General features: G+C 51.4%; 1 protein-coding gene across 7 annotated transcripts in view; it reads right to left on the reverse strand.

Moving 5' to 3' along the window:
• LOC122373523 (muscle M-line assembly protein unc-89-like) overlaps window positions 1-18,837 on the reverse strand; it is a 97,281-nt gene extending 78,444 nt beyond the window's left edge. For 3 of the 7 annotated variants that reach the window (XR_006255067.1, XR_006255063.1, XR_006255062.1), the window contains exon 1: window positions 18,581-18,831. Coding sequence is in view for 3 of the 7 variants with exons in the window: in XM_043351703.1 (XP_043207638.1) it covers window positions 18,581-18,715 (135 nt within the window). In the remaining 4 variants the exon portion in view is untranslated. Of the gene's footprint in view, window positions 1-18,580 lie in introns of all 7 variants that reach the window. The other 4 variants (XR_006255066.1, XM_043351703.1, XM_043351691.1 and 1 more) reach the window with 4 other exon arrangements.
• Window positions 18,838-20,545: the final 1,708 nt, after the last annotated feature.

The following is a 20,545-nucleotide window of genomic DNA, read 5'->3' on the forward strand; positions in this document are numbered from 1 at the left end:
AGCATTTCCATACAATGGTGACCGCTGTGACCGCCCGGCGACACACTGTGCTGGGGGTGAGGGGAGGCGGGGGGGGGGAGGGGCGAGCGGACCAAACCTGACAGCCGGGCAGGGCGGCTCGGCGGTGAGTCATTCGCTGATTTGAGGATAAGGAATGATTGACCCATACATGGGATTACACGAGCCATTGATCCAGTTGCTGGCCAAATTTGGGTAATTCAACAAGCTCGTGCGTAGTCTTAGGCAATCACAAGGCCTAGTAGGTAAGAGTGCCTGACTGGCAGCGGCACAGTGTAAGAGAGCCGTCTAACCATAATGATAGGTAGGGATCGAAAAAGCGCAAATATGTATCTAAGTGAAATGAGGAGACGGCGTTCCAATGTCCCGTGTTTAAACAATTAGTTTAGTAAATAGAATGCATACAATTGTGCTTATTAGTGAAATCATGGTCGCAACTGGATTATGAATAACATTAGCCATATCTTAGCCTAGCTACTTCGTTAAAGGGACCCTCCCACCTTCAAAAAAGTTAATGAATTGGCATGAAAGTGATGTCCCTTGGTTCAGAAAGAGCGAAAACGAATATCTACCAAATTTCACCGAAAAATATTCACTGGTTTTCAAGATATTAGGCTTTTACTTTTGTTTACTTTTTGGGATCTCCCCTGTTACTAGCGACTTTATTTGGAAGCAATAATTTGACAGCCTTAAAGTGCGGCAGACGTTGCGCGCAAAGCAGCGTATACCACCACGTGTTAACGATGGTTTTAGTCTAAGATTTAAAAATCGTTAGATCTCCGCTGACGTCACAAATTCTAAGGGGGCATTCCAATGCATTAGCCCCTTAGAATCCGAAAACTGCAAGTTTGAAATTCCATATCTTCGAATTAAAGCATTTTTCGATGTTGTGAGTGCCCAAACCGGTATTTGCAGGCCATGGCCACCAATTTGGCTATCTCAACTCAAAACTAATGTTAAGGTGGGAGTGTCCCTTTAAATCGACCCTCGCGCGCCCCCGGTGCAAAATGTTCCGCGGACCGGTTCCAATGTGGGTCGTGATCGGGGTCAAGTGCTCGACCAGGCCGTCCAGTTTGTCATGCACGGCCCAGCGACGACTGACCTCTCTCCCCCGGCGGGTCAAGGCCAGAGCGCTGTAAAAAGCTGCTCAGTTTAGCGAGGTGAGCGCCTCACTGACCCACCGGTCTCGGTCCAATGCCGCGGGTGTCTCTGATTCAACATCAGATTAGCGTAGTGTGTTGTTTATGTCCGAAGCTATTATCTTAGGTTCGTTAATGACATGTGGCTGGTGTGAGGACATGACACCGGAATGAAGATAGATTGACGTGGACATGTAGGCGATAGACTCAGACTCGGGATATCAGTGCACCCTGGCCGGTCAACAATGGAAGGCTCCCGTGTCTGGCGCTGTTGTCAGCATTGTAATTTGCACTCTCGTAGCGTTAAATCCAACCATCTTAGTGTCGATGGTTTTGCTGTGATTCTATTTCCATTAATTGTAGTGCCCTTCATGTTTTCGAAGATCACACAGTAACGCATCCCTTTCAGCTTTGCGTGCTTGTATTAGGTAATGATGGCCCATCGTTTGCTAATTTGGAGGGCGTGCTGATATTAGCCCCGGGCATTACTGGGTGTGAATAGCGTCTGGGTCATCCAGACTCCCCCATAACAATTGGCAGCCGGGCCACGGGGCCGGGTCACGATCAGCCAATCACTGCGGCGCCCCCGCTGCGCCGCAACCGCCGCAGTCGGCGCGCCGCAAACGCCGCAAAAGGCCGGCCGCGCCACTTTCGCACCGTCGGCTATTAGCATGGATGGTGCGGTGCGTGCCTGTCAGAGTCAGAAGTGAAATCGGCGACCCCGCGGCGTGGGGTCAGCCAGCCGGCCCACCCTGACCTTCCCCTCCCCTCCCCTCCAGAGAGCCCCTCCCCTCCATCAGCTGACGGTCATCGCCCCGTAGCCGCAGGGCAAAGACGGCGGCTGCTGAGGCACACTATCAACCGCTTGTAATTCAGCCATTCGCCGGGGAAAGAAAATCACCCTCTTCTAAACCGACCACCCGACAGGAACATGAAAGACGTGCCGAGAGGAGTTTGTAATTAGAAGCAGACTGGGCGTGGAATGTGAATGACAGGGAGTGTCTCCGCTGTAATCGTGATGGACCACCGGGTGAGGCGGGACGAGAGTTTCCCCATCGGACGCAACGCGACTTTGGAACGACATGGCTCTCGTGACGATGGATTTAACAGCGGGGCTTGGTCTGCACGTGGATGAGGGTGTGCAGTTGTCGAGGTTTGGAAATAATTTCTAGCCTCAAAAGGATCATGGGCGGTTCTAAAGCCACTTTATCTTAATCGTCGACCGGTTCAATCGAAGATTGGTGTTCTTAACTCAGATGCACAGAAGACACCAGACGACCTCAATCATGCAGAGAAACAACAGACGATGAACTGAGGGGAAGGGGTTATGAATTATCATAATTGTTACCGGATCCGTTGTGCAACAGTGTCACTCTCTCCAGCACCCATCACAACACTTCTGCTGCGTTTCTCGATTGTAGCTAGGAGCTCACACAGCAGTCAGTCCCGCTTTCATGTCGATGTGTCCAGCCCGGCAGCTGGTTGAAGGCGGCTACTCTGGGTCTGACAGATATACGCTCTTTAGGACGGTGATGGTGCGGAAGTCTCCTAGGAATGGATGTATTGACGATGCGTTAGTGGCGTAACAGGAAAAGTCACAGGTCACCCCGGAATGAATCTAAAGAAATGAGGAATGACTCGAGCGAAAGTCGAGCCTTTTTAGCGAGATAAAAGCTATCGTACAGTTCAATCCTTGCTAATGGAATGTGGGCGTATCTGGGGGTTAAATAATGAAAAGGAAATGCTCTTTCGGGTGTCTGTGAAATACATCACAAAAATACTGCCGAGGCACCATTCTATAGCGTTAGCCTATTTATGATTTATGCTCTGAGGAGAGATAAGAGCTCCGGATTCCGCGCTATTTTCGGCCGCTGGGCAGATGGCCGATAGACTGCAGACAGGGCGCGCCTATGAAACACGAGCCAGCCCGCTCCGGTTCGTGAAAACAAAGCACACGAGGTGCCAGGGGGTCATAGACGAACCTTCGGCGGGCCGGTATGCCGGCTGGCACAGACCCTCAGACAGAAGCTGTTTTCATAGATCGTTGCGGGGCCCAGCTCGGTTGGGTTACAGCTGGTGGTGTGCGTAACGAAGTAGAAAATCGAATACGTCAGTGTGCACATGGTGTGAAAATGCGTGCACCGTTGTTGTTGGAGCTGTGACCTATAATCATAAGACGTATTTACTTGTATGCGCGCAAAGCCACAAGCTGACTCAAGATCAGCAATCGCACTATAACGACTCTCATAGTTAATGACACATCTTTTGGTGGTCGCATCGGCCCTTAGTCAACAGTGTTTACATTGGTATGGCGGATTTACAAATCGGAAGTAAATTGAATCTAAGCCTCGCACACGTGGAAAGTGGACGTTACCTCAACATATCATGTCATGACGCTAAAATACTTGTGCTATACTTTCTTCGAGCATGAATGATCTGTTGCGGCGTGTTAAATCGAAATGTTGTGTTCCGTGGTTTACTTTGTGGTCAGGCGAAAACACGCAAACATGACATGAAACGTCTGATCACGATAATGTGCATTGCATTTATGTAAATATTTTATGGTTCAACGAACTGTAACTAAATTCGAATAATTATGAGCGACATTCTGTCATGCTTGAATCATTTCGAGGAAGCCACGTCACGGCAACACAAAGAACAATTGCTGTTTCCTTGTCATAGCGGCCGCATCAGCGCCGCATATTCCTGCTGGAATGTGTACGATTTCCGCCATACATCTACACCCTAACATCCGAAGCCCCATATTTCCGTCCACCACTAGTCCAATGGTCAGCCTGTTTTCGCCATCTGGGGAGAATGTTCCCCGAACATCATGACGATAACTAAGGCCCTGCACCAGACTGCGAGAACCCTCGGCCACTCCTCCTCCTCCCCCTCCTCTCCTCCCTCCCCGCCCCGTCCGTCCACAGCAAGGGGGCGGTGCCGACAGCCGGCGGTGGGGAGGGGAGAGAGAGGGGGGAAGGGGAGAGGAGTGCCTGCAACCCCGCCGTCTGCACTCTGCACTCGTCCTGATATGATCTCTCTGTCGATCGGATCCAGACTCGGCCGGTGTCGGACGTCGGTCTCTGCGAGCCGTACTGCAGCGTTCTGCCGAGTGAGGGCCGATGAAGGTGGCGACTGACGAGAGGGCGCGGCACGCAGACAGCGAGGCAGCAGACATGGTGCGGTATCGGGTGTCAGCATGGAGTGTCGGCACAGAGTGTCAGGAGGTGTGTGAGTGAAGGTGAAGACGTGTGTGGCACAGGGAGTGGAGTCATTGAACAAACGCAGTGCTTGAAATGCATGCAGCGTTCGCGGCACGCAGGACAGAGAATATAAATGCATTTCAGACATCACATAAAGAGGCGAGTGCAGCACTGATTTCTGATGCACATAGTGTCGAAAATAAGCCACTGAATTTACCCGAGGCGTGCAATACAGAACTGGCTACCCACAGGAGAGAAATTCGCCACATTCACTGACACCGGCAGGAAGGTGCACGGACCGTGTGTTGAGCTTGTGTCGGGCCCCGCGAGCAGGACGGGACTGTATTCGGGGGAGGTGAGACGTCCGCCGGGCGGGACGGGGTAGAGGGCTGAAGGCGGGGGCGGGGATGTAGATTAGAGATGCAAAGTTTTCCCAATGGGCTGCTACCGGCACCGCCCCGTCCCACAAAAATTTTCTGGGATACCGGCATGCTACCACGCCCCAAGCAAAAAAACCACCAAATTACCGGCATACCAAAAAACCTGCATTCTTGATTCTGGCTTACCCCTACATGAGGTGCCACATTTTGGCAATTTCAGTAACCGCCCCACCCAGCAGCCACCCATTGTCCAACCAAACTGCCAGCAGCCTGATGTTGGCTGAGTTCGCCCCACAAATACCACAATTTTGAAACTCAATTCCAGTCTACAGCTGTTAAAATATCACCTGTAATCAAAAAGGTATTGCCTACAAAAAGCATTAACACATTCATCAAAAAAGCAAGGACAAAAAGAACTTGAATTACTGAAATGTGTTTCTGAAGATTGCACAGTGCATGTGAGTAAGATACGAATCATGTAAAATATGTGTTAATAACTCACTTGTCCTGAAAAGTCACCAAATAATATGTATAAAAACGATATGATATCCTCTCCTCCCCCATCTCAAACGCGGGAACAAACACAAGGTTATCGATTTCGAAACAGATGCGCCATAACACAGTTTTTAACCAGCTGATTAAAACACTGCAAAAAAAAGGTTTTAAGACTGCAAACTTCTGCCTCGTGAATGATTTTATTGATAAAAATCATCCAACACGATATTGAATTCCAATGAAATCAACACTGTAAGTGTTATTCACTACAAGAAAATTGATTTCTCTTGAGTGATTCAACCGAAAGGGCATATGAATAAATATTACGTCATCAGCTTACATCCTTTCTTTACGGGACAGAGGATCTTAAAAGTCAACCTTTGCGCCACATTGCGCCACTTTGTATTCATTTGGTCTGCATGTTGTGTTTTCTTGTAAAGATAAGACAAAATGCCAGTTTATTTCATTTTCATTTCATTTTGGGACCAAAGTTAGGCTCAGAGCTACCTAACACCTGCCTTTTCAGCTGGATTTTCAGTGTCAAATTCTTTGTAGAGTATCTCAGACCACATCTCAGGACTCAAGGCCAGTTTCCAAACAATGTGTTTTGTGTTGTCTTGATTCTGCCTTTTGCCTAGGGAATGTTGCCATGAACATTCATTTATTTTAGTTAATGTATTATGCCTATTACCTACCATTAGACTTACTAATTGGTTAGTGCTTTTGCAACATGAATGAGTATTCTTTGTTTTCCTTTGATAGACCACAGTAGATTCTTGACAATTCTAATTAGAGTCAAACCTGTGAAATGCTGAGGTTCATGTGTTACCCCTACCCATGGCAATGGAACTTCTACCACAAAATGTATTTTGCAGTGGCTAAGATTGCTGTTATTACAATTAAATAGACTCTTAGTGTCCAAAGTTTGAATCATATGCTGATAATTTTTTTGTGCAAAATCAAAAATACCGGCATGCTACCGGCAAGACATGCCAGATACCACGAAAAAACCTGCGGTAGTGAAAAATTACCGGCATGCCGGTAGTGCGGTAGGGAAATTTTGCAACTCTAATGTAGATGAGGTATTGTCACGCAGCGAGCGCCACTGCGCCGAGCAGGGCCTATTTTAACATGTTAACTGGGGGGGGGGGCAAATGCCCCCGCACTCAACAGATTTGCCCCCCTAGTCGTCGAGATTTGCCCACTATAAAAATGGGCATAAAGGAACAGGGTGACAAACATACTACGTAACTACTGTGACTTGTTTTGCAATGGATGTCAAATGAGTCAGTCTGTAAGTAATGACCAGTGGTGTATCTAAGGGTGGGTCATATGGGTCATGACCCCTCACCGTCTTGGGGCCCGGGGACACCACAGGCCTGCCAGGGGCACCACCGGCCTGTCAGGGGCACCACAGGCCTGTTGGGAGCACCATCAACCTAGCAAGAGCACCATAGGTCTGCCAGGGGCACCACAGACCTGCCAGGGGCCCCACCGGCCTCGCACGGGCACCACCTTGGGCCTGTCAGGGGTACCACCACAGGCCCGCCAGGGGCACCATAGGCCTGCCAGAGGCACCATAGGCCTAGCAAGGGCGCCACGGACCTGTCAGGGGCACCAGAGGCCTAGTATGGACACCACATGCCTGGCAAGGGACACCACCAGCCTCGCAGGGACTGGGACACCTTGGGCCTGTTAGTGGCACCACGTGCCTGTCGGGGACACTCCAGGCTTGTCAGGAGCACCACAGTCCTTTCAGGGCCCAGGGGCACCACCGGCCTCACGTGGACACCACCGGCCTCGCAAAGGCATCATGGGCCTGTCAGGGGCACCACGGGCCTGTCGTTGGAACTTCAGGCTTGTCAGGGGCACCACAGTTCTTTCAGATGCACCGGCGGCCTAGCACCATGGCACCATGTTTGGCCGAGGTCGCGATTCGGCGTATGTCGCCTCGCATTAGCCGCGCGTTTGCAGTCTTTTCGTGGTTTCAAACGTTCAAACATGGGATATGATGTTGCTCCCATGCATTAGGGTGGGTGTCAAGATCACCGGAAGGTCAGGTACTCAGATCATTTACCTTTGATGACCTCGGTTCACATTTTCGAGTTTTATATGTTTCCAGGCTAGTTTTTGGAGCTGAATTCGAATTAAGCAACCATTTGACCATTTACGAAGTAGTTTTGGTGCCTTCGTAACATGTTACGAAGCTGTCAGAGGCGGTTGCCACCTACTACGAATACCCGGCAAAACCCTTACTGGTTGACCTGACTTGACCTGACCTGGCCTAAATGCATGAAGACATCATCTATGATCATAACTAACATGATATTCGTGATCAGCACCCCGAAAAAAAACCATAGCAGCCACTCTTTACGACGCTCTAACAGGTCCCGATTTTCCCGACTTTTGGGTCAATGACCTGACCTGGAAGGTCAACCGATGACCTAGGACCTTAAAATTGGGTATAATCGGCTTCCTTTCATCACGGGCAACACGGTCGTTTTTTCCGCGAAGCTCTAGCTCGATCAGGGGCGAAACGGCAAGGGGGAGGGTTCAACGGACCCCCCCCCCCCTATACGCTCGCTACTGGAAACACCAATACGGGCGAGGGTTAATGGATTATTAAAGACAATTTTCCAGGTTGCCCCCCCAGTCAAATTCCCTTAAAATAGGCTCTGGCGCCGAGTGACCTTGGCGGCACGGAAACACACAGAACACACACAGCACACACGACTGAAGAAAGAAAGTGCGGCTGAAACAACAATGGACAGAAACAGTGCTTCAGACCAGCTTTGCTGGCGCAGTGGTTGGCAGCATAAGGTTATGACAACAGGCATACAGAAAAAACATCTGAACTATCCTTATAAAATTATGATATTACTACTCAATGAGATAGGTAAACCCGTTAGTACTGAAAGAGGGGTTAAAATAAAGATTCAAGAATCACTGTCTTTATTCCGCCGTCCCTTCACACAACCGTTTGCGGGTCAGGGACAGCCTGCTGAAGCCCACTGCCCGAGTCAGCCATTGCGAGCCTCTGAGCCTGCAGTTCGGCCCATTGGTATTCAACCCGCGCGCGCCCCTCCACAGGGTAGGTGAATAATGACGTCACACCCCACAGTGCGCCGGGGGTTCAGTCGTGATGGCCAAATAGAGGACGATCGTGAAGAGCTGATCGTGTGCCCTGTCCCCATCAGTCACGGGGAACCACAATTGAAACTGAATGCTAATCATGTAAAAATAGGCGGGGCGCTGCCTTATTGGATGAGTTAAGAAGTGGTAGAGCCATTGAATGAATTGGGTCTGTCCCAGTCTCGATAGCAACCGTGCTTTGCAGCATTAAATAAACCTTGACAATACAAAACGAGCGTGTTGGATAAGCCTTCTGGTTTGAAATGATACGGCAGTTGTGACATGACAAAGCGGCTGGCAGTCGAAAAAATCGCGAGACATCAAATCGCAGCACTACAATGCATGGTGGGATTATCCCAATCCTATGTCCATCCAACTTAAAGGGACTATCCCACCTTTAACATGGGGTTTGAGTTGAGATAGCCAAGTTTGCGGCGAGGTTCAGAAACCACTATCTATCTAGGTTGCAACCCCCGCGGCCTCTCGGTGTTGAAGAAATTCGTTCCCTTCATTTGAAAATGGGCCTTGTGCAAGGCCCTATCTTCAACATGGAGCGACCGTTAGTGTGACGTCACCTCGTTTAGTCATTCTGATTTAAATGGGTTTGTTCGTTGAAAAATCGCTCAAAACTTGGTCTGAACTTTGTTGTGGTGCCTACAGAGTAAAAAGAATCAGCTTTATGACAGTAATGTGGCCTGGGGAAGGAGGTAATTTTGGGCTGTGACGTCACATATTTGAAAGTTTGTGTTTGGAATATGGGAAGCCTAAGATGTTTAATGAAAAATAAATGCCAGAACCGTGTTCCTGGTCATCCAATCTATAAAGTCGGGCACAATTTAACTGGTTTTAACAACATTTTAGAAGGTGGGATAGTCCCTTTAAACGAAACCGTGCAGTGCGTACTGACAAGACAGCCTACGAGTTACGACTTTCCTGCAGATATATGCTAACGTGTCAAAGCCATGATGGTGGTTCTCGCAGGGAACCTGAGCACCTTTTCCAGCAGCACAGTATGAACCAGCGCCAATGCATGATGTTCATGTTACATCTCTAATCAAAGTGGTCTGATAGGCGCTATGCTGCGATAGGTAATCGATGCTGCATCTCTATCTCAAGTTGTAACCTTTACAAATGTGATTCCTACGACCGATTCGTCTATCCATAGAGCCTCAGCCGCCGTCTCCGGTCTCTCACACCACAGTAGCTACACCGCTGAACGCCGCAGACCATCACACCGTTCCAGTTGGGGTGAATTTATGGGCGCAGTTAGAGCGCGCCTCGCGACCTTGCCGAGCCCCCACTGCGGCTACTGACGCGGTGTGACCTTCACTGCAGTGGGAAACCGAAAACGACGCATCATGCCACTGCAACGGATTCAGTGCAGACAGCGGCGACTGAACTGAGCGCACTGTGACCGTTGTGTGTTTGGAACGGGAGGAACATGAGCCACGCACTTTCTCGATCGAGATTTGACGTGTCGAGGAGAGGGCAATCAGAGTTCAATCAAAATCCATCATAGTGATGGAATGAGCTCATTATAGCGGCAATGGAATGCCCACATATCTGTTGTGATGCTGAGGCAAGTAAAACTGCGACGAATTTCGGACCACTTGTAGAAGTGACGCCGATGTCCTGTTTGGCCCTGTTTGACACTGTTTGGTCCGGCTTGGCAAGACCTTCCCAAGCTCCGTCTCATGTCATCTCCGCGCTAGAATCTGTCGAGATGAACCCTTCGCCAAATCAGCTTTTTAAAAGCAGCTTGCAAATTCATAAAAAGAAGTTCATGTACGCATTCTATACCAAATGGCAAATACCCATGATAATAGATCACGTCCTATGTTAAAAGTTCATCTTCCTGCTCAGTATTCTGGGCTGCTGTGACAGTTTCATGTGAAACACGGACAGCGGGGTGACCGATGGGGGTAACCCGTCTCAGTGCAGGGGGCGGCGACTGACCGCATTGCTAGTCAGCTGAGTGAACCGCCAGCTGACCACTCCCTTCCTTCCCCTCCCCCTCCCTCGCCGGGCGGGCGGCCTCGAGGCTGAGTGCAGACTGCAGAGCATTTGCCACTCTTCGAGGAACAGTGACGCTGTCTGCAACACGCTGCTCCCTTTATAAAAACGTGGCGTCTAGTCCGTCGAGCGCTGGACTTTGTAGGGTGTGAGGAGCAGGACGAACAGACGGGCAGAACAGACGCGCAGACAGACGCACAGACTGACTGAATCAGAAATCTTGCAGACAGCGAGTGCAGACAGGCATACAGAAGACAGACTGACTGATGAGACGCATACAACCGTGCAGAAAGGCGGCTGGCTGGTGGTCAGCGCAGCTACACTATTCATCTCAGGGACCTTGACCCGTCAGCTGCACTTATTACGGCTTCCACAAAAGGAACGGTACAGCGAGCTAGCATAGATTCAGGCGCTAAGGCGGCAGTGTGATTATATAAGGTCAATGAGTTTGAAGCACGGAGGACGATCAAACTTGGTGAGCGGTTGAGCTGCAGGCTGGGTGTTCGAGACGCCGCACAGCCGCCGCGTGTGTCCATAGCAGTGCTGAAGTTGGCAGAAGACTGTGGTCAGCCAGTCAGTAGCTGGAAATAAGTATTGGCTTCGATAACTTCCAAGACAAACGGTTTGGTTAGCCTCAATGCCAAATTGCAATGTGATCGGGCTCATTAGGATGATAAGTTTGGTCTTTGTGTTAATTTCAATCAAAGTTACCAGGCAATACTAATCACCTTTGACCTCGGAATGTAGATTAAAGGATAAGGCTGTTGAAAAAGTTATCAAAGTTTCAAGTAATTACGGCTTATGAGTAAAAAGATCACCTCACATATGGAGCATGAAATCTGTTTCAGATCTCATGGCCAACTCCACACGTAGTTCATTGTAACGGTTCAACTTGAGCATTTTGGATATTTAAGCGAGATGAGAAACAGAACGAATTGTTCATCTTCATTTTGTAAACGAGACATCAGTGAAGTTCTAGATACTGCCCACGCACTCTATAATTATTTACTATCCTAAGTGAGCACCGACCAGGTGACCGTTAAAAGTCGTGCCGCGTAAGCATCGCTTGACGCTTCCCTCCTGAATAGATACGAGCCGGGTGACATCAGCACGCGGCACGACCACCTTATCTCCCCGCAGCCCTAGCTGTTTGTCATTTGTGACTGACAATGCGGTCCTAAAGTGAGCCACTCTGTAATGCAATGAAACGAGTGCCCGGGCGAAGGAGCGCCGCGCAGCCGCCCACCGCTGTGGTGGAGGGGGAGGGGAGAGGGTGGTCACTGTTCGGTGCTGTTTGGTTTACAAAGGGCAGCGGGATGCATTATATAGAGGGAGACGGGAGTGGCTCTGGTCGGCACTTGTATGGTGCTGTCATCGAGATGACACCACCGCTGATTGAATGCATTTGGATAATGCGTTAACATTTTTAGAGACATTGACCGGTTGTTTGTCGCGAGGTGTCTGTAACCACTATTTGCATGCTCTTGCAAGTTGGTAAAAATGAGAGCACTCGTTGGATTATATTTGTTCTTTTTCAAAAATGAAACAAGTCAGTAATCTTTCAAGCAGACATGAAATACACCTTGTAAGTTGCATAATTGAAGTTAACAAGCAAGCATGCTCCATTAACATAAAATGTAGGTACGAATGACCACTCACCAACGTGTGCTAAAAATCAACACCGTCTGTATGGAGCCGATCTAGCGGTGCAGAGAAACCATTCCACCTCGGGGTTTATGTCAGCGTCCCTCCACGGAAGCCAGCTGCAGCGTTTCTCGTAAACGGTGATAAGCAACCAACCCCAGTCTGGATGACCTTCTACGTGACTCACCCCGACAATGTATATTTGTTCACAACGCCAACCATACAGTCAGCCTCACTGAGAGAGCATGTCTATGAGCAGCGTAACCGCGCTCATTTCAAAGCACTAACGCCTTAGCACTACCGAGACCCTTACAATGCCTGCCGCCGCGTGATATCACCCCCACACCACGCTTCTCACTACCAAGCCAATGTGCTCTCCAGCAGCGCTCAATCACCGCTTCGGCTATCAAATGTAAACAGTTCGTCGCCTTCTGAGGTGGCAGCAGCACGTGCAGCAGTTCAGATCACGTTCCCGTGGCGGTTTCCGTGCCGGTTGGACGCCATGGAACACGCACCATTGCCATATCATGAGTAAGGTCTGGTGGAATAGTGAGACGAACGAACACAGTGAGACGGGAGGGGGGGGGGGTGACGGGAGGCGCCAGACGGGAGGGGGCGGAGAGGTTTCATGAGACGGACGGGGGAGGGTGGAACAGTTCCTGTGCAGAGCAGCTGTCAGGCAGAGGGCACTAGGATAAGACATAGAGGAAGAGAGAGAGAGAGAGAGAGAGAGAGAGAGAGAGAAAAAAAAAATAAAGACAGACAGACAGACAGTCAGGCAGAGCTCAGAAGATAAATGACGCATGCCGAGAGCCGGAGTGAAACCACGTATTCATGACATTACTTTGCTTGATGTGTCATTAGTAGGCCTGTGCTCGTCGGTCCACCATTGTCGGTCAACAGCACATGCCCTTTACCTCATTATCCGCCCATACAAGGGCCAGACCCTCTTGGGTGCAAAGTAACAGCTGCTGTCTCCTCTAATGTGATCTGTGGGACAAGGATGGGCATGGTGGGTTGTGACTTGTGATGGGATGTGAGGGATCTGTACTGCACAAAGACGGGTTGCGGAGTGTTTTGCTACGAAGAAGGAATGATTTGTGAAAGAAAAGTCTTGAATCTGTCAATCATGACCAATAAAGGGTGTTGAGTTGAAAACAACGAAGAACGATGATGACATCACGTAAAACTGCGGAACTGATGCTGTCTAGATGAACCTTACATAGGAAGGTTGGACCTTAATAAGTTTTATTTTAATGGTTTGCGCGATATGAGTGGGCAGACAGCACTAGAAATTGAACGTTTCAATGCGTAAGATAGATATTCAAGTCTTCGTCTCGACTGAAGTCGCAGCGCCTCTAAGCACATGTTCTCGACCTCGCAAACAAGGCTATCAGATCTCGCTAGGCTTTCAACACCGAGAGTAACTAATACCCTGCGTTTGCAATCACGTCACCTATTACCGCCCGCCGTTTCATCACGCCGGGGCTGTTTTGTAGCAGCCACGATGTGGCAAATGAAACACTTCAACTCGAACGACGTTCGCTCGCCGCGACACGCGTTCGGTGAACGTCTCGCCCACGCGATGTGACGAACAGACGGCAGCGAAGATAGGTTAGTTAACAGGCGATGGTGAACACACTGCGGTGACAGCTCCAGGGGCGTGTCTGTCGTCCAGTAGTGGCGGAATCAACACCTCCAGCGCAGTCAAGTGTTGCCACGCGAGCCGCGGAGTATGCAGAGTGGCGATCGAAGTGTGTGGAATACGGAGTATAGAGAGTGCCGATCGCAGAGTGCGGAGTATGCAGATCGAGGAGTGTGGAGTGGGGAGTGTGCAGAGTAGCGAAGAGTGTGAAGAGTGGAGAGTGACGGGTGAGGTGCTATTACTACCACCTGGAGCCGGCGGACGCGGCAGGGGGCGGCGTCCCGAGCAAACAGTAAACACGGTCCGGACTGTTTGCTCGACTGACGGCGGGCGGGCGGACGGGGGCGGGGGCGGGGGCGGTGGTTTTTGCAGCCGGCTGGAAGGGCGGCTGACGGATGTAACTCGTTACCACCGGTGCCTCTCTGCCAGACACAGCGGCAGAGGAATGTTCGACCGCGCCCGATCACACATTAATTCCACCGGCAGCGTAAGCAGGGTAGCCGTGCAAGATGTGTTCGCATTGATATCGGGCGAGCCTGCTGAATACGCCACTCAGTGCATGCATGAGTAATTCGTACTGAAATTCTACAGCCTTTGCAGCACACCGATAATCAAGGACGATCTAAGTAAGATTCGGTGTTTCAAAATGTGAGACTAGTGGTTGAATTAAGCGAAAATATTCACAGAAAGTCCTTCAATAATGCAAAAACAAGGTGTAAAAACGCAGGAGATCTACCTTCAACTTTTTCAGCAGTCATCCAACCGCCGCAGCTCCCGGCCAGCCAGCCGTCGCCGGGATGGTTCTCGCCTTTTGTCGGCTGCTCTCTCCCGGAAGAAGGCACAAATATTTGTCATTGGTTCTCCGCCGCCACCTTTGGCTCCCCGCTCCTCTTCTCCGAGCTGAGAGCGGCAACTTTCCACCTCTGCTGCCGAGCCGGCCGGTCGACCGGCTAGCGAGCAGCGGGGCCCGGCCGACCACCACGGTCACCTTCCAAATATGGAGCGGATCGAACGGAGACTGCAGCGGACTGTGGGGCGCTAGCACCGCGGCCGACCGGTCTCCTCCAGTGCCGCGCGGACCGAGATGACGTCACCAGAGAGTGCCCGCGGGCGGACTGCAGTGGTCGGCCGACACCTGTTCGCCCATGCGGTGAACGGTCAATGCTGCAAACGGGCCACTGCAGAAGCATGCGGTGCAATGAGCAAGGTGCAATGAACGAATTGATGGAGAATGGACAGGAAGGAATGGGATGGAGGGGACGGTAGATGCATCATGAGAAACTCATGAAAGCAGACGCAAAGGCTATTGCTAATTTAACGGTTTATAAACAAACAGAATTACCTACCATCCTTTTTGCTCCACTTCCTTACTTCAGTTGCATGTCAGGAAATCCATTTAGCTGTTGGGTAAGCTGTTGAGTACAGTGCGACTTGTATCGGATTGTGGTCAGACTTCACGTGAAGCACGGCACGTTGCGAGCGCGACACATCCGTAAACTTTGTCACGGTCACGAACGGAACCACAGTACCTACCGACAATTAACAAAGGGAAAACAGCTGGCCGCCCACTTTTCTGTGTCGTTACTGGTTATAACTGACGCTGTCAGCTTAGGCCCATAAGGGCCGGTCTATCCTCTTTTATGGCAACATTCAAAGCGATGAGCCTTCTCAAGATCTGGAGATAATCGTGGTATTTCGTCTGTCCTTAGCCTCCCACTGCATGTGACATCAGTCCCTGGGCCATGCTGTGCCTCCCACTTGATCAAACAACAATGCCTGAAAGCCCCTCGATGTGACATCAGCCTCTGCTTCCCACTCAATTTCTTTCCAGCCGCTGACTCCCGTTCAAGGTGAGATCATTTTATATTGAACCTATTGTTGCAAACATTGTCTGCATGTGGTCGTGTCCATCTAAATGGAAACCTTGCGCCCACGATACCACAAAATCACGGTTGTTTTAATGTCAATGTCCCCTGCGACTTCTCATCAATTATTAAGTGAAATAAAGTGCTCAGTTTATTGTCATCAATTGCGATGTGCTTGGCGAACTTTTTTTCCGACAAGTGGCACCTTCTCCAGCTCCCATAGACCGGCTGTTGAACGCTCAATAGTTCCAGACCTCAAGTAGTAACTTAATTACAGTTCACAACTTCAACTGCCGATTGAACTGTTGCAATTTAAGTTCATGCAATCAAAATGTATTGTAAGCATGTTGCACGATGCACACTGCACACAGCAGCAGAGCCTCCGCATCATCCTTGCTCATCGCCCTCAGCGCTTCAAGGAAGATCGCCAGTTTGCAATGGTAATCGAGTTCGCGTGGTTCGCGATGAATTCTTACTGGACGAGACAATGCTTGCTGATATTTCACTCTCATCCGGTTAGTCGGAACTCTGACGGCCACCATGACCGTCGTGCTTTTGACCGTCAAGTGACCGCTGTGACCGACCCATTCGCCGATAAAACAGCCACATTTGCCGCGAAAATCAGTCTACAGCGGCGCCACGACGCGAATGCCACAGCGTGGCACTCAGCCGCGCCGCAAATGCCTTACCCACGGAGGCGGGCCACAAACGCCGGCATTCGGAGTCGAGCGGCGAGCTATCGTACGATCGTTCCTGTGAATGTGGGTGAAAATGTGCCCGGGTGATTCGTATGCCAGTCACCGCTAAAGTCACTTCTAACTTCTAAGCGGTTGTAACCGGACGTGGTTAGAGACATGAAGAGAGAGAGAGAGAGAGAGAGAGAGAGAGAGAGAGAGAGAGAGAGAGAGAGAGAGAGAGAGAGAGAGAGAGAGAGAGAGAGAGAGAGAGAGCGAGAGAGAGAGAGAGAGAGAGAGAGAGAGAGAGAGAGAGAGAGAGAGAGAGAGAGAGAGAGAGAGAGAGAGAGAGAGAGAGAGAGAGAGAGAGAGAGAGAGAGAGAGAGAGAGAGAGAGAGAGAGAGAGAGAGAGAGAGAGAGAGAGAGATGGCTCTAACAGAGATTTGGCCTCGGCCGACACCATGAGCGAAAATTGGAACGAATGGCGAGTCATTCCCAATTAGTGAGGTGAATGATGATAAGTCAATGATGTAACGCAGGCTGTTCAGAGTGTGAATCACGTCCCATATCGGGCTAACAAAGGCTAACAGTGGTGGTTTGCACAGAATGCTGTCAAAGGTCGAGTTTGGTTGATGAAAAACTGCGGGCAAACATTTCTAACAGCCCACAATAACGACAAAATGAGTGTGTCTGATTACATATAGTTATGGTGGTTAGAGAGTTGCCACCTCGTTTGTTGCAGTGTATAATGATGGACAACCGAGCAAACACATGCAGGATTGGTGAGTGGTTGTTGCCATGGAATTGGTTAAGACTTAGGTACAGTCTGCCCCGCAGCCAAGAGCTGAACGTTGGTCCACGGCTAAAAAAAAAGCCACCTAAGCGAACACGTGTTTACGTATGCGTAGAACACGCCACGTATCCACATATATCATCTCGGCATTAGGGCGCCATTATCTAAACCTGCTCCGACCGCCCTGTATTATCCCGATATAATCAGCTCGAGAAAGAAAGCCGCGTCTGTGGTCCCCGCGGGCGGTGGTCAGGCGCCCGGTTGCGACACTCACTAAGGGCCGCACGCGGCGCCATGCGCTGCTGCTGGGGCTTGGGTCGCCAGGGGTGCCTCAGATATATGATGTGCGCCTGCCTGAGGTCACACGAGGCCGAGTCATGGACGGTAAATCCGTCAGTGGGCATGTCCGGAGGGGCAGGGGTAGGACGGAGCAGAACGACTGCGCTGGTCGCAGAAGGACCATAGAGACGGCTGCTCACCCTCAAACCCCGCACCGTCCACAGCACCGCCCCCTCCCCACCCGCTGGTCGGGGTGTTATTCCCCGCGGGGATGAGCAGAGCACTCACAGGCAGTGCAGCGTGCCGCCGTGCACACAGATGACGTCACTGAGCGACAAACGGGTTCAGCTCACACCGCGCGCTGTAATGCCCCCGTGCCGCCCCCGCGCCTCCGGCGCTGCCGGTGCCGACAGGCAGGCCCCGGCGGAACGGTGACATCACGGAAGGCACGGTAGGAAAACTGACGTCATCAGGGGATGAAGAATGGAATTAAGTGACCTGCTGAGTGCTGGGTGATACGGGCTCAGCCCCGGTGACTCACTAGGGTGCCTGCCCAGACCAATGTCACCCCCCTATATCCTATCATCCTCCCGGCTCTGAAATGGTCCCATTGGACCGAAAGGGCCTAACCCAACAAAACAAAAGCTGGGTGACATCCAGTAGGTACACTTAAGCTCAAAACTATTCATCTGTGGCAATGGCGGTAGGTGGGGTGGGGTGAAGTCACCTTTGCCGTTCAGTAATTGCACAGTCAAGCAAAGTTAGCAAGGCACTGTCGGAAGCTATTCCTAGTGTCAGTTTACCCTATCGATCATCCCGGAATCACGACTGATTCGGTCGTGACGCACGGCTTGCGGTCCCGATCTCTGAGCCGGCTGCAGCGGAGCAGTGGGACCATTTCTGGGTGACAGAGGCCGGTACTGGTATCGCGCGGTGACCCTGCCCTGACAACTGACGGACAAGACCGTACGATAAACATTCTGCAGCATCGGTGGTGCACGCTTTTCTCAAACAGAGAGTGAATTCAAGTAAACAATGCAGGCCACGTCACTATTGCTGTCACGTCGCATCACCGTAGTTGAAGTTCATCGCTTGCAGCTGAGGATATGCGGAAAAGGTAGCGAGTGACAAGAATGACGTGTATCCGTTAACCGGGCTCAATCCAATTCACCTGCACATTCGTGAGTCGCGCATCGAATTTCCTCTCCGTCAGGAACGACGTTTACCCTCTGTCCGATCGACACCGGCTGTCCCGCCGCTGGTCGTCCCGCTATACCACCTGCACTCGTCCGCTCACCTGCAGCAGGGCGATGACAATGCGCGTGGTGCCGCTCTGCACAGCGATGGTAGACAGGGTGGTAGCCTCCTGGGCACTGCCCGGCCCACGGGCCTCCAGTGCCTCCGCTCCATCAGCCATGGTGCCACGTCCCATCGGTGACCGTCCGACCCTCCTGCGACACCCTCCGGGCCGCCGCCCACCGCTCACACACACAGCCGACTCCCTGCTCCGCGGCACCGCGTGGACCCGCACTACACACCACTCACCCCGGTACTCCAACTGGACACGGCTGGAGCCAGGCTGGGCGGGCCGCCGCGCCGAGCCGGCTCAGGGTTCCACCAGCGGCCGCCAGGTGTCAGCAGCGACGGGTGCAGCGGTGGGTATGGGAAGCTGGAGTTTAGAGACCGACTGCCAGATGTCGCGCAGGTTTAGGGTGAAGTGGAGTGGAGTTCAAGGCTTACAGGGTTCCGACAGGTCACAGGACCCTGTGTTTGAACCCAGCACCGGCCCACATACCTATCCCATATACCTATCTGGTCTGATTTATTTCTTACTTCACATAAGATTGATCGGCGCGCATTGTGCATCATCATCATCATCGTCCATGGCAGTGGCGGATCCAGGATTTCGTCAAGGGGGGCCATACGGTATTATGGTGCCCCCTCCAAAAAAAAATCCACGGATCATTTCGGCCACTTGTTCAGGGGGATGGTGCCCCTGAGACCTCGGGATGGTGCCCCCTCAGACCCGGGGAGAGTGCTCCTTCAGACCTCAGATTTCGGCATGGTGCCCCTGGAAATTTGGAATGATGCCCCGGAGACCTCAGAATGGTGCCCCCGGAGACAGACTTAGGGATGGTGTCCCCTCTGCCCTCAGACCTCGGGATGGTGCCCCCAGACTCGCGATGGTGCCACCGGAGACCTCGGGATGGTGCCCGCGGAGAACTCGGGATAGTGCCCCCGGAGAACTCAAGATGGTGCCCCCGCGGACCTCGGGATGGAAATAGCCCCACCCGAGGCGAGGGACATAAATAGGCCTCCGGGAGACCCCGAAAATGGTAACCTAATCTGATAGTCCTTCTGGATGGTGCCCCCTTAGGAGACCTCTGGGTTGAAGCTCCCGTCGGTGACCTCCGTGATGAATTAAAAAAAAAAAAACTCCGTGATGGTGCCCCCGGGAGGCCCAATGGGGGGGGGGGCCTGGTCCCATGCCCCCCTCTTGATCCACCACTGATCCATGGGATGGGCGGACCATTTCGGAATTAACTCTGGTCTGGCAGAAGACATAGGTCCGCAATGGTCGGAAGAGGAAAGAGGCTGCCGACGCCCGACAGGGTCATTGATAGTCACCGTTCCGTCTTTTCCATCCCTCCTCCGGACAGTCAAATCCTTCCCTGCACATCTCTAACCGTCGGCTGACTCCTCGATCTAGGCAGGACGGTTACCCTCATCTCATCCGGCGTGCCGTATGTACTATGTAGCTACTCGGGAGTGAGTTCACGTGTGGTGTGATAACCGTTAGCATGGCTGGGTAACCCGTGCCTGCCCCACCGTGGCTCTCCCCACTCCCGTCCCGTCGGCATGGCTCAGTCAGTGTGGCGCATCAGGTGCGGTGGTCTATGTAATCAGCCCCGTTACCTATGTCTGTCCTCGTCCCCCCCCCTTGTCTTCCCTTGCTACTAACTGATCTTCGGTTGGCATTGACTGAGCCTAAAGCGAAATGGTTCACGCCTCACACCATTTATTCAACGAGAACACAATGAGAATCAGTTGAGGGTTGGTGGCTTTTCCCATCACCCATCAATCGCCTTACAAAATCGGATCGAAAGCGATCAATCAATCCAAGCAAACCAACCAACAAAGCCCTCAAACACAGAAGTCTGGAGTCTTTGACTGCTAGGCCCATATAATTCCCAGTATTAATAAACAAGTTTCATAGTCGCCGAAACAGGAGAGGGCAATCGCCAGTGCAATTTTATAAGAA

This window comes from Amphibalanus amphitrite, unplaced genomic scaffold, assembly GCF_019059575.1.
Source record: "Amphibalanus amphitrite isolate SeventyFive unplaced genomic scaffold, NRLGWU_Aamphi_draft 000038F_arrow, whole genome shotgun sequence".
Lineage (NCBI taxonomy): Eukaryota > Metazoa > Arthropoda > Thecostraca > Balanomorpha > Balanidae > Amphibalanus > Amphibalanus amphitrite.